At 35.6% G+C, this 15726-nt stretch overlaps 1 protein-coding gene across 6 annotated transcripts in view; it reads left to right on the top strand.

The window, feature by feature from the left end:
- PPP2R5C (protein phosphatase 2 regulatory subunit B'gamma) overlaps window positions 1-12855 on the top strand; it is a 70008-nt gene extending 57153 nt beyond the window's left edge. For 4 of the 6 annotated variants that reach the window (XM_039364817.1, XM_039364816.1, XM_039364821.1 and 1 more), the window contains 5 exons: window positions 349-476; window positions 4397-4498; window positions 5630-5702; window positions 6344-6460; window positions 9683-12855. In XM_039364817.1, the coding sequence (XP_039220751.1) occupies window positions 349-476; window positions 4397-4498; window positions 5630-5702; window positions 6344-6460; window positions 9683-9814 (552 nt within the window). In that variant the 3' untranslated portion in view covers window positions 9815-12855. The remainder of the gene's footprint in view (window positions 1-348; window positions 477-4396; window positions 4499-5629; window positions 5703-6343; window positions 6461-9682) is intronic. The other 2 variants (XM_039364818.1, XM_039364820.1) reach the window with 1 other exon arrangement.
- Window positions 12856-15726: the final 2871 nt, after the last annotated feature.

Here is a 15726-nt window from a genome sequence, read left to right as displayed (position 1 = left end):
TCCTGTTTTTGTGCCCAGAGGCGCAGCAGTGGTCCATTTTTGTGCCCTCAGACACAGTGGCAACCCGTTTTTGCGCTCCACAGTGCTAGTGCAAGTGAGGAGGTGTGTGCACACACTGGCCAGCCTGATCCACGGCCTGGTGGCCAGTAGGCCACAGCCCACTACCGGGCTGCGATCCACAGGTTGGGGACCCCTGATCTATATAATAGATGTTGCGTGCAGAGTACATGAACTGCTAGAAATAGCTCAAATAAGATTAAAGCATGATTGTATCATCAAAAGAGAATATAATAGCCATTTTACAGTTTGTATAAGTTGCTAAATGGTTAACTATCTCATGTACCTTAGGTGGCAGAACGAGCACTATACTACTGGAATAATGAATATATTATGAGCTTAATCAGTGATAATGCAGCTAAGATTTTACCTATCATGTTTCCATCCTTGTATCGAAATTCAAAGACTCACTGGAACAAGTAAGAATCTTTTTGTTTTATATTTCTTGATACATAAAATCTAACATAGCTCAGTTGGAAGACTTTTTATAAATTATGGTAGTGTTTGTGTAGTGCCCTTGAATTTCCCGTTAACATAAAGAACATGAGACTATTCCTTCAATACAGTCAATGAAGCTATATGTTACATCTTATAAGGGATTGAGAAAATGTGCAGATCTTTACATGTGTAATTTGTTCTGAATTTTCAGCTCAACCTCAAAGGCTGATATGAATTAATTTGACATTGGCACAACTTACAAAAGGCTTAAGTATCAGATTAACATAAGATAATTTCTACACCACTGTTTGCCAAATGCTCAATGTACATGAGTAATACAAATGTGTGCTTATACATCCTGCCCCCCAAATCCACTATTTAAAAATGTTATTATATTTATTAATTTTATAGGGTTTATAGGCCATTCTGGCATACAGTCACTCAAATCCATAATTTGGTTTACAGTATAACAAAGGGATTATTTTTGGTGGATAATAGGTTATGTGGATAAGAAAGTGGGTAGAACTTTCAGCCATAAAAGAATGTTTCATATAGAAGAGAGGAAATAAAATATGTTTCTCCTATAAGCTGCAAATAAACTAAGAATTACCTATAGGGTAACCAAGGATACTGAATAAAACTACCATTAAAAAATACAAAGTAAGCAATATAATTATTACAGGTTTGCTTTTGGATCAATATGAGATTATTTTAACAAAGTATTTGTGATATCAGTTCCTAAATTGCTATATTAGTTTGATATATGAGTTGATGAAGCAACCTAATTTTTCCCCCCAAATGTGTTTATAATGGAATATAGACTTTTAGATTGTATAGCTGTGTTCATTGGGAATTTTTATCCTGACGTATTTGTAATATATATTTCAGTTAGGTATATTCACACCTGTCATTATAATCAAGTTACGCTACAGCTAATTAGTAGGTGATGAATATATCTTTTCTGCAAAAGTTGCTATGTATAATTTTGCTTTATGCAGTATTGCCAGACTTCAATTCGTAAACTTATCCGCATGTTAATATGGGGTAAAAATAGGAGTTTGTTTTACTAATGAAAAGTAATAGTTTGTTTCGTTCTCTGTGATCCACACCAATAGGTTCTGTGTCTGCTCAAACCATCATTTGAACTTCCCAGAGTTTGAACTTTTTGTGGTAGCTTCAACTTCCTGTCCAAATCCATAGAGTAATCATACTTCACACTAATCTTTTCAATTCTTTTTTGTTAGACATAAGACCAATATGTATCATGCAATGTTTTTTTCATACAGTGGTTATAAAAAAGCTATACACCTGCTAAAATGCTTTTTGAGATGTAAAAGAGTGAGACCAAGATGAATCACCTCCCAGTTTTTTTTCTACATTTAATATAACATGTGCAATTCAACTGAAAAACAAAGTGAAATATTTTAGGGTGGAAAATAACAATAAAAACATACAATAACATAATTGCATAAGTGTATATACCCTTAAACTAATACTTTGTTAAAGCACCTTTTGATTTTATGTCAGCATTCAGTCTTTTTGGGTAGGAGCCTATCAGCATGGCACATCTTGCCTTGGGAATCTTTGCCCACTCTTTCTTTCAAAAGCGCTCCAAATCTATCAGATTGCAAGGGCATCTCCTGTGCACAACCTTCTTCAGGTAACAGATTTTCAACTGGATTCAGGTCTGGGCTCTTGCTGGGCCATTCCAAAACTTTGATCTTCTGGTGAAGCTATTCTTTTGTTGATTTAGAGGTATGCTTTAGGTCATTATTGCGTTGTGTTCAACTTCAGCATTCCATCAGAGGCCTAAAAATTTTGTGCCAGAATTGACTGATATTTAGAACTCTTCATAATTCCCTCCACTTTGACTAAAGCCCTAGTTCCATCTGAAGAAAAGCAGCCCCAAAGTATAATACTGCCACCACCGTGCTTCACTGTTGGTATGATGTACTTTTGGTGATGTGCAATGTTGTTTTTGTGTCAAACATACTTTTTGCAATTATGGCCAATCATGGTCTCATCAAACCATAACACGTTTTTCCACATGCTTTTGTCAGACATGATACAGGTTTTTGCAAAATGTAGCGAGGTTTGGATGTTTTTCTTTGTAGAAAATGTTTCCATCTTGCCACCCTATTTGACAGTCCAGACATACAAAGAATATGGGAGATTGTTGTCACATGTAGTACACAATCAGTACTTGCCAGAAATTCCTGTAGCTACTTTAATATTGTAGGCCTCTTGGCAGTCTCTCAGGCCAGTTTTCTTCTTTTTCATCAGTTATGGAGGAACAACCAGTTCTTGGTAATGTCACTGTTATGCCATATTTTCTCTACTTGTTGATGACTGTTTTCATTGTATTCCATGGTATATCCAATACCTTGGACATTTTTTTGTGCCCTTCTCCTGACTAATACCTTCCAACAGTGAGATACTTTTGATACTTCGTAAAGTCTTTGCAGACCTTGGCTTTTGTACACCTTGTATGTTATACTAAAGATGTTTTGATCCATATACTTGATATATTCCTCATATAAGAACCAGTTTAGTAGCCAGTTAAAGGCACTGAATTAAAGTTCACTAGCAGACTATAAGTTTTAGTCCTGTCTTAGACACAACAGCCAACTGAATGTCTTTGGATCAGTCTTTTCCTTTCAGCCCTAGGAAGATGGCATATTATTTCCCAAAAGATTTGCCAGGAAAATTTTATGGACCTGTCTACGTATATGGCAGTAGTTAAGTCTGGTTGAAAGAAACACATCCAGGAAAAGGTCCCTCATCTGCTGTTCCTTTTAGTAAAAATGAAAAATGCCAGTTTAGCTTTTGTTTCATTAATAATTTTCCTAATGGTGATTGCTGAATACTACTTCTGTGAAGATGGTTGTTCTATGTTTTCTGGTATGTTAGTCAAATTTTTATGAAATTGTTCATATTATTTTTCTTCTTCCTTGCTATTTACCACTTGAAATTGATCTAGAATTTATCCTGGAAAACGTTTTATTATCAAGATGAATAAGTGACCTCTACCACATATTCAGACCCATCTTATTTCATCTTTTATAGCAAACTAATTCTTGAGTCAGAATTTTCTTACAAAGTCATTCTTAAAATTCCAATTGTTTGAGATAATTATTTGACCTTCCTTCTTTCTATTCTCAGTCATTATTTTAGAACATCACTCCATATCTTGAATGTTCTTCAGGGATTTGCTTCTAACTTTAAGAAGTTTCAGCAAGCCTCGTGTCTATTCTTTTGCTATTTGGGAAGCAGACAAAGGATTACTGTTGCCTCATTAGTTTAGTCATACTTATCATCAAGCTGTGCTATGACATGATGAAGCATATTGAATATAAGAATCTTTGTAGTGAAAGGAAGGTAGAATTTGAAAGAGCAGTTTTGTTCATCTATACATCTCTGAACCACTTCCCATATTCAGGGATGCAGCTTACTATTCCCCCACTGGTGTGAATTTCAGAGACCATGATGAAGAAGAACTAATTACTGACCTGAATTGTGATTCTTCAAGTGGTCTTCTGTGAATTCACACAGCCTACTATCCATCCCTGTTAGGTGCTGTGCATCACTGGGTCTGAGGATATCTCCACAGCAACTAACAGAATCAGCAGAATCCATTCCCAGTGCATATGTAGTGGGCAAGATGGCAGTTTCCTGCCAAACATTCTAACTCTGGGATATGGGCAACTGCACAGATGCAGAACACATTGGTGTGCATTCACAGAATTCGTAAGTATTATATTCCTCATTGATTCTTTAGTTTCTGTGTGCCACTTTTAACTAATGGAATCATCCATTTGCTTTGGGGGCTTTTTGTGAATGTATGCACTGCAAAGCCTGAATCTGTTCTGAATCTGGTTTTTTTATTATTATTATTTTATAGGACAATACATGGCTTGATTTACAATGCTCTGAAACTCTTCATGGAAATGAACCAAAAATTGTTTGATGACTGCACTCAGCAATTTAAAGCAGAAAAACTTAAGTGAGTTTCTTCTTAACATGTTTTCATTTTTATTTATCATTCATATCTGTGAAAACATCCTGCTGTGTTTGTTATAAATTTTGTACTGCGCTTCTGTAAATATTACAGAGAACAGAACAGAAGCTGGGAGACGCATCCACGTGCCTCTGGAGACTGGATTGGGGCTCTGAAGGCATTTTCCAGGCCGCTGCAGCCCAGATCTGAGGCCGGGGGACACTTCTGCGCCCCCCAGCAGCCCCCTGGCAGCCCGGCTCTGGAGGCGTTTTCCAGGTCGCCACCCGGATCTAAGGCCGGGGAATGCTTCCACGTGCCCCCCCCCCCGGCTTCATCCGGGTGGCAGCGGCCTGGAAAATGCCTCCAGAGCCCAGATCAGGGCGGGGAAGAATTCCCCGGCCTTAGATCCGGGCCACAGCGGTCTGGAAAAGGCCTCCGGAACCTGGATCGGGCTGCTGGGGGGGTGCGGAACGCTCGTAACTCAGGGATTACCTATACATTCTTCAGAATCATCAAAGAAAGCTTTCAGTATATTCAGAAAGGATCAGAATGGAGTTGTAAACATTTAATTGCTTAAATATATTTATTAATTGTATAGCACAATATATTGCTTAAAATTAAACAAAGTTTTTCTTAAAGGATATAGCCAGGGGCTTCATTCTGATACTATAATTATCCATTTTTGTTCAAAAGTAAAGAGGAATTTAAGAATATTCAACTTGTCAAAGAATGTCTTTAAAAATTCAGTTTAATATGAATTGTTATTTTTTATTCATTTTGCCTGCCCATACATGCTTCGTACTTTAAGTTACGAAAATGTGGAAAGTACAGAGAAAGCAACAAATCAGAGCAATTGTATAGCTGATTATAAGAATGGTCTCTCCCCCCTCCCCCGATGTCTTTGTGTGTGTCTTTTAATCTCTGCTTCCTACCCTTTTTTTTCTCTGGGATTATTGTTTATCCATAATTCTAATATCTATTGTCCCCTCATTGTAAAGGAGTTTGTTCTATTTATAATGCATCAAAAATAATAAATGTGAAAAGTTCCCGTATTTCCTATCATTTTTGTGTTAATTTAATTCCTTTATGTTCATTAAGCATTGCTTAGTATGTGTGAATGTTCCTTTTTTCCCCTAGGGAAAAGCTAAAAATGAAGGAACGGGAAGAAGCTTGGGTCAAAATAGAAAATCTAGCTAAATCAAATCCTCAGGTAAGGCATTCCGAGGATGAATATTTTAATTTAAATCTAATTGGAAGAATAAAAATTACCAAAGTAAATTTATTTACTCTTCTTTTGTAGAAATGTAGCTCTATATTTATATCCTTTAATGATTTCCATTGACAATAGGAATCATATGAGAGCCTAGAATCCCCACTCACCCACCCCCAAATCCCATTCTTGCTCTGCCACATCTGGAATTTAGAATATCATTTGATCCTAGCTGCACATAGCATAAAGCTAAAGACATAGCAATTCATAGTTAATTTCCATTGTTTCTTTGTTGCCTTAATTAGTAATGACCAACAAGATCATTTTTTATTATTAAATGACTTTTTAAAGCCATCAAATTTAATGGCCATGAAGATATCTCTAATAACGAAATTCCATAAATTAAATACTCTTTGAATTTCTTCCTTTTAATCTCCCTGAAGCTTTGCCAAATCTCCTGCTTTTAAGAAAATCAAATTACATTTTATTTCCGATTTGAAGCTAAAATGTTCATCCAAATGTGGACTGATGTTAACATTTCTGGCAGTGAAGTGCCTGAATTGTTATAGCTTCTAACAATTTTAAGAATCTGAGATTTGCTATAAAAAAAAAATCTGACATAACTTTTTGTATTTGGTTAGTACTCAGTATATAGTGACACCTCTCTAGTGAGCAGTCCTGTTGCAATGGAAACAGATGGGCCTTTAATTGAAGACTTGCAGGTGCTGACAAAGGGTGTGAAGGAAGAAGCTTGTCCGGTAAGCATATACAGGTAGTCCTCCAGTTAAGATGGCATTTGGAACTGGAATTTCTGTAGCTAAGCAATGCACTTGTAAAGTGTGACATCACCTGACCACGTCACTTAGCAATGGCAATCCCTGTATTATTGCATTCATTAAAGGAAGGTTGTGGGTCATTCAGTGAGTACCTCCCTGCAGTTTTCTGCTGGAAGAGCCAAAGTCAGTGGAGAAGCCAGCAGGAAGTTGCAAGTCCAAAGTAGTTTGCAAGAAGACCAGCAGGTGGCTGCTGCCAGGTAGAAAAGTGTGAGCAAGTGGCAGGGGAGGCGTGGCATAAGCCCAGCAGGGTTTGAATGGCTACTGCCAGGTGGGAGAGGGTATGCAGGTGGCAGACGATGCAAAGTGAAAGAGCAGTGGGCTTGGGGTGGCTGCTGCCAGATGTGTGCAGGTGGTTGGTGGGAGGTGAGGCAAGCATGCAGGGCTTAGGTGGCTGCTGCTAGATGTGTGAGTGGCAGAGAGGCACAGCATGAGTTCAGCAACACTTGGGATGCTGCTGTTGGATGGAGGAGGCTTACCAGTGCATGAGGGTGCATGAGTAACTGGGGAGGGTGCACAGGTGACCAGGGAAGTGTAGTGCAAGTGCGGTAAGGCTCAGGGAGGATGCATGGGTGGGAGAGATTTACCCATGCAACTTGCTACCTTCCTGGCCAGTTTTCCTACTGACTTTGCATGTGGGGACATCTGCGGGAAGGTTGCAAATCGTGATCAGGTGATCATAGGATGCTGCAATTGTTATAAGTGCAAACTGGTTGCCATGTGCCCAGATCATGATTGGGTGACTTCAAGGGTACTCAGATGGCTGGAACTTTTAGGATCAGTCATAATTACTGCTCTTTCAACACTGTTGTAACTTTGAATGATCACTAAATGAGCAGTTGTTAACTGAGGACTACCTGTAGAGAGAGAGAGAGAGAGATAGCTTATTTTTTCCAAATTTGATTCAGAACTATTTACTCATGAATTGTACAATTTCTCTTTAAAATTGCAACAAATTGAAATGAACAGAATAATTCTAGTAATTTTTTAAATTATCACTTCATTTGTTATCAGAATGGTTTTAATACATGCTAAATTTGGTTTTACTTTATATTTGAATTGAATAATTGTATATTTCTGCTTAGCTCATAAACTAACATACTAGTTCTAATTAGTTTTACCCAATATCATAAAGAAGAATAGAAAATAGCTTCATAGTAGCTACTTTTTACTCTTTTGCACAGATAAGTACTAAAATGCTTCTAATGGATACAGCTTGCCAATTTTTAAAGGCTGGAAAATCCAATTGTCAAACATCAAACAGTCAATAATTGCAGGCATGGGACCCTGGTAATATTCATGTCTCTTAATATTCTTAGAGGCAAAAAATTTTTTAAAATATACCTATAACTACTGATACATTACTATCAAAATGTATATATGGGGTTATTGAATAAATCATTATTTTAAAGCAGTAAACTACACTTCAAAACTCTGACTTGTTTTTCTCACTTGATTACTGATTGTAAATGTGATGTCTGAAGAGGAGTATGTGGTTTGACTTCCCCGGGAGGCTGGGGAGGAGGGTGTCATTAGCTTTCGTATTTTGTCAGCATATATGTTGCCTGTTTTTCATCATGCTTTTTGATAAAAATAGAAAAATTAAGGAGCGTGCAACTGAAAACACATTCTTAAATTATGGTTTTTAATGCTATAAATCTTTGGAAGTCTTATTGGAGTGTAGTGGTTTATAAGAATATTTATTTAAATATTTTTATTTACCATTTGGTAAATGATAAATAAAACTTTTGAGTGCAACTTAATACAGGTTATGCTTGTGTGTAGCCAACAAACTGAATATCAGTGCACAGATTAAGTACAGGAAAGAGGAAATAGCCACATGTAATCTCTTTTGCTTGGCCATATTCGCTCAAATAGTTCCTATTGAAAGGATCTGATAAAGTACCTGCCACCACTTAAATTATCAGACCTTGAATTTGCACTCCTCTGCCTTCTTCATTAATTTCATGTATTTTCTTGGGACTGTGTGGCTATCATAAGAGACCAGGAAAAGACACAGATATAGCAAATGCCTTGATTCCTAAACCTGAACTGTTTATCCCACTTTGTGATCAAATACTACACAATTCTAGCCATAATATAGTTCACTATAGTCCTGTTACATGTACTAGAGTCATCGGGGTCCCTCCACTACCTCTCAAAGGTTTTCACCACCTGCATTATACTAGTAACATACAAGTAATCGCTTAGCAACCACAATTGGGGCCAACAATTCAGGTACAAGCTAAGCGATAGTTTATAATTGTATCATGATAATAGTGTAATTGTATCCTTAGGACTTACGTTCATATGGTATAGATTCCTGGTAAATATAACCAGTGCTTCATAGAGAAGGGCTTTAAATCCCTTTGCCTGCAAACCATGCCCTCCATATATCTAGATGCAAGATTTTGGACATCACTATCCTTATAGTTTTGGTCAAGTGGAGGACATCCATAATGTCCTCCACTGCCCCATTTAAAATGAGATTAAGGCCAAATTACTGCCAGCAGTTGAATTCAAGGGACCCAACCTTGGAAAATTCAACTATTTTCTTGCAGACATGTCTCTAACTGTTAGCAACCAAGTTGTTATCAAAACTAAGAAATAAATAAAAATAAATAAATAAATAAATAAATATTATCCTAGTTGTAGCTTTGGCTTTGTTTTGCTGTGACCGTTTTACATCTAATGCTCTTAGTCTCAGTATTTTACAGTTATTTTATTGTATTTTATGACACATTGTATTTTATGACCTGTGTTTACAACAATAAGCTTACTTACTCCATATAAATAGAGCAAATAATCTTTGTACTGAATGGCTTCCTGGAGAATCAGAAACAAACAGGAACAACTTCAGGGGAATGCCATAGCAGAATATGGCAAACTCCAAAAATTACAGGGAGACCAGGTGCTTTTGTTCTACTGAAATCTGTTTTCTTTTACTGTTTTTTCATTCTTGTTTAAAACAAAACAAGTTTTAATGTTTTATTTTCACCTTTTATGTTTTAACTTAGATGTAACTGTAACCTGCCCAGAATTACCCTATGGTAAGATGGGCGGCCAATACATTTTATAAATAAATAGCACTTTTTGGTGTAAGAAATCTCTCAATTTTTTTAAAAAACTTTGCTTTTTTTATTTCAGGGACTGACTGAGCAAAAAAGGGAACGTCCTATAGTACGGCGCAAGTCTGAATTGCCTCAGGATATCTATACCATGAAAGCCTTGGAGTCTCATTGCCGAGCTGAGGATCTACTATCACATGATGGGCATTAGACTAGTCAAGTGATATCTTATTTGGAGAAAAACAATTTTTTTCTGGACTCTGTTCCGCAGTAGAGAACTTAACTTTTTTTGTGCCATACTGATCAGTTACACACAAGTCAAAGCTTTTGTTCAACCCCATTCTGTTAGGCAATAATTTCAATACAGTGTAAGCAGCTCAAGATAAGTAGTTCAAACAATGGTGAATTACCTAATTCTGTAATCAGAAACTTGAGTTGATTAGTATTAAACAAAGACATTTTCTTGGTGCTGTTGGCATAGTACCAACCAGTGGAAAGCATGCATTTTCTCCAGTTATTGTTGAAAGGAGAGCAAAATATTTTAGTGCAAATTATCAAGCACTGCTGCTGAGCAACCATTCAGATATTTCAGGCCTCTTCAAACATAATTTTTGTTTGTATATTAAAAGCAGCTCTATATAGAAAAAGGCATGAAACTATAACATCTATCATGTTTCACATCCGTACATGTCCTAGTAAATTTAAATTGGTTGCAGTTTCAGGTTTTTGTCCATAATATCCATGTGCATACAATGAAATGCATGTGTGACAATCCACACAGGAGTTCCATGTTTTTTCCTATCTCGATCAGCTTATAACGAGGATAAGATGAAGTGACCTTGCATGACTTTTCTTATGTAAGTCCACTGAAATAATGAAGGTTGCACAAGACAAGTGCCAGATGAACAGAGCCTATTTTCTTTCTCTCTTTCCTCTGCCTGCCATTAGTACCATGACAATGTTCAAAGTTCTCAATTCATATATAACTATTGAGCATTTTATAAATCTGGGGAGAAAAATACCCAAAGGAGGGGGGGAAATTGCATTACTGCCTTGATATATTCTGGCTGTTTGGAAAGTTATTAATTCTTTATTACAGAATGCTAATTTTCATGACAATCTTAATCACGTCTAATTTCTAGAGAAATGGTTAAATCCAAATATGGTTCCAGATAGGAGACACCCTTGGTTGAGTACTTTATATGGATTGAAGCCATATTGTCTGGTGCGTTAGCATGAAGGACAAAATATTTTGGAATTGAGCTGGTAGAGAAGTTGTGCTCCTAAAAATATGTCTGCCTTGGCTAAAAGTAAATTGCATTTTTAAAGTAATTGCATATATTTCTTGGTTTCAGAATTATTATTTATCAAAATGGCTTTCCTGTTTTTCTTTTTTTTTAAAAGTGTTTAGTATATGGAATATGTTGCCTGCTAAGAATCTTTACAGACATCAGGACGTAGATTAATTTGGATACATTTCCCTGGCTGTTATTGTTTAGAGAGATTTCATCTTAGAAAATTTAGCATAGACAAATTCCCTCTAATGGCATTCCAACATTTTCAGATACCTAAAAGCTGAGACGTTATAGTAATTCTGCTATCAATATATATTTTGGTGAAATAAGTGTATATAACATGTACACGCTCAAGAAAAAAGGAAAAATCATCTGCATTGCTGTTGATCTTCAAATGCTGCTATGTATTCCATAACAATACTTGCCCGTTACGAGTTTTATTCTATCTGTTCTAGATGGGAAAGCACAAATAAATTTTCAAAAAAATGTATTGTGCTTTGTCTTTAATATTTGATTGCTCTCAGGGTAGCTAGTATTTTAGATTTTAGTATCTCAAGAGCAGTTTCAGATCAGTTTGATTTAGAATGAGTTTTTTTTTCTTATCTCTACCACTAACAAAATTTGCAATTGCTTTAAAATAGTCCTTTTAACGAATATATCTTCATCCATAATAAATACTTTACAAAGCAGGCATTTGGGGATCAGAGCCTCTTTGATGGTCTCAAATATGAAATGTCCAAGGTATATTATAAAAATTAAGAATAGATCATATCAGGTGAAAATGATGGGAATTAGTGATAAGAAAAAATTGAATATAAAGACCACTTTAAGCTTCAAACAAATAGCTATTTTTGTGAATATAATACCTGTCAAACTTGAAATACAAGTATGCTTTGCCATAATGAAATACAAATAATTAAAGCAATTTAAAGATGTCTTCTCCATTTTGATGAGGGGAAGGGTGCTTTTATAATTGCATAAAGCAATGTATGTATTTTGATATGCCATTGTTTGAACTTCCCATCTTTAGCTGATAATTTATCAAATATCTTCTTTATAATTTGGCTGTTCAGTAGGTTCATGAAAGAGGGTTTTGAGAAGAAGCAGTCTAATTTTAACCTGGGGAATGGGGGAATGAGAAAATACTGTATATCAATGTTTGGTTGACTGTAACGCTCAGCATATAAGATCTTTCACTGTCTAAATTTTACTTTTGCTCTTTACTGAAGATAAACATTCACCAAAAATTAACTATTCTGGGACAGGTAGCATTATTGCCATCACAATTTGTTTTAGAAATTTCAGGCTAGTTCAGAAACTTGCCTAAGCATACTAAGATTTAGTAGTATTAATTTGTTTGGCTTCCTTCTTATCCCTGTGTTATGTTTTATACAAGTTATATATTAAATTATTCTTAAAACAAATACATCCCAAATAAAGTGTACAAATAAAAAACAGTTTTGGTGATTGTTACTCTTCATAAAGTTCAGTGTTACATATCTTCCCATGTTCTCCAGAACCTTATGCCTGTACATCAGGAATGTCAAAAGAATATTACAAGTGTCTTCTTTTGTGTGGCTTTAGTATGGCTTCATTTTAATATTGTACATACATTGTACTTTGTTTTATTGTAATGAGTAATAAAAATGTAGACTTCATATTTTGTACAGAATGGTCCTATGTACAGAATAAAACATTCCTAGAAATAGCAAAAAAATAGGTAAGTGGCACAATTTTTCTTTATATCTGTATCTTTATGCTTTAGTGGAATGCTATGTTAATGTACCAACATATTTTTAATATTTTGTAATTTGGATTTTTTGTTCAAACATTGTTTATGGAAAAACTTCATACACCTGCCATTTAATATGCTCTTTTATCTAGTTTTTAAATTCTACAAATGGTGTATTCTATGGATTAAATAAAGAAGAAATGGAATTTTACCTGCTCATCATAACACGGCTTTTAGCCCTAATATAGAACATTGTAAAGTGAGTGTGGATTTCATAAGTGTTTAAGAAATACTGAGCAAACATCCAATTTTATAGAATATCCACTCAAACTTCCATATGTTCTTACAGCAGTGGAGGAATTTGTATTGATGGTAGCCAGAAGAAAATTATTCTTATTCTTAAAAGGAAATAAAATACAAACTGACAGCAAACCTCACTCCTTACTAGCACTGATGATGTTACCTGGTTTGGGTAATAAAATGTCTGCAAGAACATAAGCAAGCTCAGAGAGCACCAAGGACCTCTCATTTCAATCCTGATCTACAAATATTCTCCTTTGTTGGAAAATTATTCTTTTCCTTTCTTTCCCCATAATAAAGCAAATGAGACAACTTTCTCTCCAGTTTCTCCTACAGTGCCAGTATTCCCTGAAAAAAAAGTATGACAATGGCTATCCTGATCTCACTGAATTGATCCTCTGGTAACTCTGGAAGTTGAGGAAATTTGTTCCATGCACTAACAGAAAAATTTGGCTGGCATCCTGTCTGATTAATGCTGCTTATCACCATGTAAAACAGTGGTTCTCAACCTTTCTAATGCCGCGACCCCATAATACAGTTCCCCATGTTGTGGTGACCCCCAACCACTTATACATCACCGGGTGCCAGGGGTGTAGCCAAAGAAAAGGGGGGAAAAATGGCGGACAGACTTGTTTGGCGACCCCCATGAAATGGTCATTCGACCCCAAATGGGGTCCCGACCCACAGGTTGAGAACCACTGATGTAAAACCTATAAAACATTGTCTGAAAAATATGAAATCAATTTTTCTTCAGTTAAACTCAAGATGGCTGATATAAATTTTCCTGTCAGGGTTTCAGGCATATCTGAAGAGACAGTTAAATAGAGGATATTGATTGTTACCTATTGCAATTTTTATTCTTGCCCCTTCTGAAATTGTCTGAGGGGTCACATAGTTCGTAGCAGTTCAGTATTTTTGTATAAAAATCATTTGTTTATACACTTTAGTTTAAAATATGATTTGTCTTCCATTTCCCAAAACTAGAAAACCAAATTATAAAACTATTGCACACATCAGTTTTTCCCTGTCTTCATACAAAATAGAGGATATGAAGCATCTTCACAACTGCCTTTATAGTCTGTCTTCCTTGGTTAAATGGAAATACATGATGAGTTATACCCTCCAGCTTTTGAAATGCAGCATCACTTAATTTTTGCATTCCTATCTTCCCCTCCCACCCAAACCCAACAGGTCTTCAAGGCTCTATATTATCTTTACAGAGAAAGCTGCAGTAAGTGTGGAATGGAGAGTAAATAAATACTGGTTCTCTGCCTGAGCAAAGTGCTATTATATGTAACCAATGACCTGAATAGCAAGTGAATTCTCAAGACATTTATTGTCATTAATTTGTGCTTTTCAAAATAGCATATTTATGTTATTGCATGAGTGTACTACATAGAAGGCTTACACAGTGTATCTTGATACTCAACTGCTTTGAAACTCATCAAATTTGGCACTCGACATGTTGATGTGAAAATTTTGTCCCTGTATTGATTGTTTGGTATTCAATGCATAAGCTAGAACTTGTTGGTGTTGGCTGCCTTGTGACTCCCTACATTATTCCTTATAAGAAAAAATTGTTTGGTACTCATCGTTTTTGATACTCATTATATCCTCCCAGAACCAATTAATGATAAGTACCAAGGTACCACTATTTGTATGTTTATTAAACTGATACAAATTATTACATTACTTTAAAAGATTACTTTAAACCAAAGCCAAGGACAGCAGTTCTACATGAACAAGATGGACCAATGTACCTACTGCTGATCCATACTCTGACCACACATCTGATTTCCCTTAGTGACAAAATCTAACAGGCTGTATACGTTTTAAGGCTATCCTTGGATGGTATTAGAAATATATGTTAGCACTGCTACCATTAAAGATAACTTAAGTCCCATTAGCCTGAATGAGATATCTTGGGGGGAATGATAGAATCTGCCAGCTTGACTTCAAATTGTAGTCAGGTATAATGAGGGAAAGGTCCCATAGGAATAAGAAGATGGAGCAGCCATAAAAATGAGAACACTGTAGCCAAATCATTATTTCTGCTCAGTTGGAGATAAAGGGATAGATGGAAAGTCAATCTTTCCTTATTTTCTGGTCCCTAGTTTGACATTTTGGTTTTGATTGCCTTTGTTTTAATTAAAAATAAAATCCATTTAAAAAATTTTAAATTATTTTTTAAAAAGTGTTTCCATTGTGAGGAACACTGGTCAAATTGGTCAATAGTCAACCAAATCTGGGTGACTTAGTGTATCATGTAAACAAGCTCAAAATATTCTGCTGTTGTGAATAAGTATAATTTGGACTTTCTGTGTAGTTAGAATGGAATTCTTTCTAAGTTCCAGAAGCTATCATTTACTCATATCAGGTCTCCCAACTTCTATGCAGCTTCCATAGTTCAATTTCATTCAAAAATACATAGCTCAATAGTTACATCTCACTTTATACTAAGCTATTTTTCATAATTTGGCTGGAATTACACATGTAAAGCAATAAGGTTATCATAGCTCTGCACAATGAACAAACCTAGATTTTGTGATTTATAAACCAAAGTTTACACTTACATTACTGGGTTGATCCAGCCAATAGTTGTTTATACAGTAGTATTTAAAAAAACAATTTTCATTTAGCATACTATATAAAAGTGAGAGTTCCCAAATGATGCTCCCAGGTATGAATTAAATGTTACAAATAATTGTGCTACAAGTTAATTCAGAAATAAGTCCCATCTCTTTAATGAAGTTTTCTATCAATGGTTAATTACTACTTGATAGTTGCCAGAATATC

The sequence above is a fragment of the Crotalus tigris genome, unplaced genomic scaffold (genome assembly GCF_016545835.1).
Source record: "Crotalus tigris isolate CLP2741 ecotype Arizona unplaced genomic scaffold, ASM1654583v1 scf7180000019856.1557650, whole genome shotgun sequence".
Classification (NCBI taxonomy): Eukaryota; Metazoa; Chordata; class Lepidosauria; order Squamata; family Viperidae; genus Crotalus; species Crotalus tigris.
The sequence above is the reverse complement of the archived record's forward strand: the minus strand, read 5'-3'. Positions and strand labels throughout refer to the sequence as shown.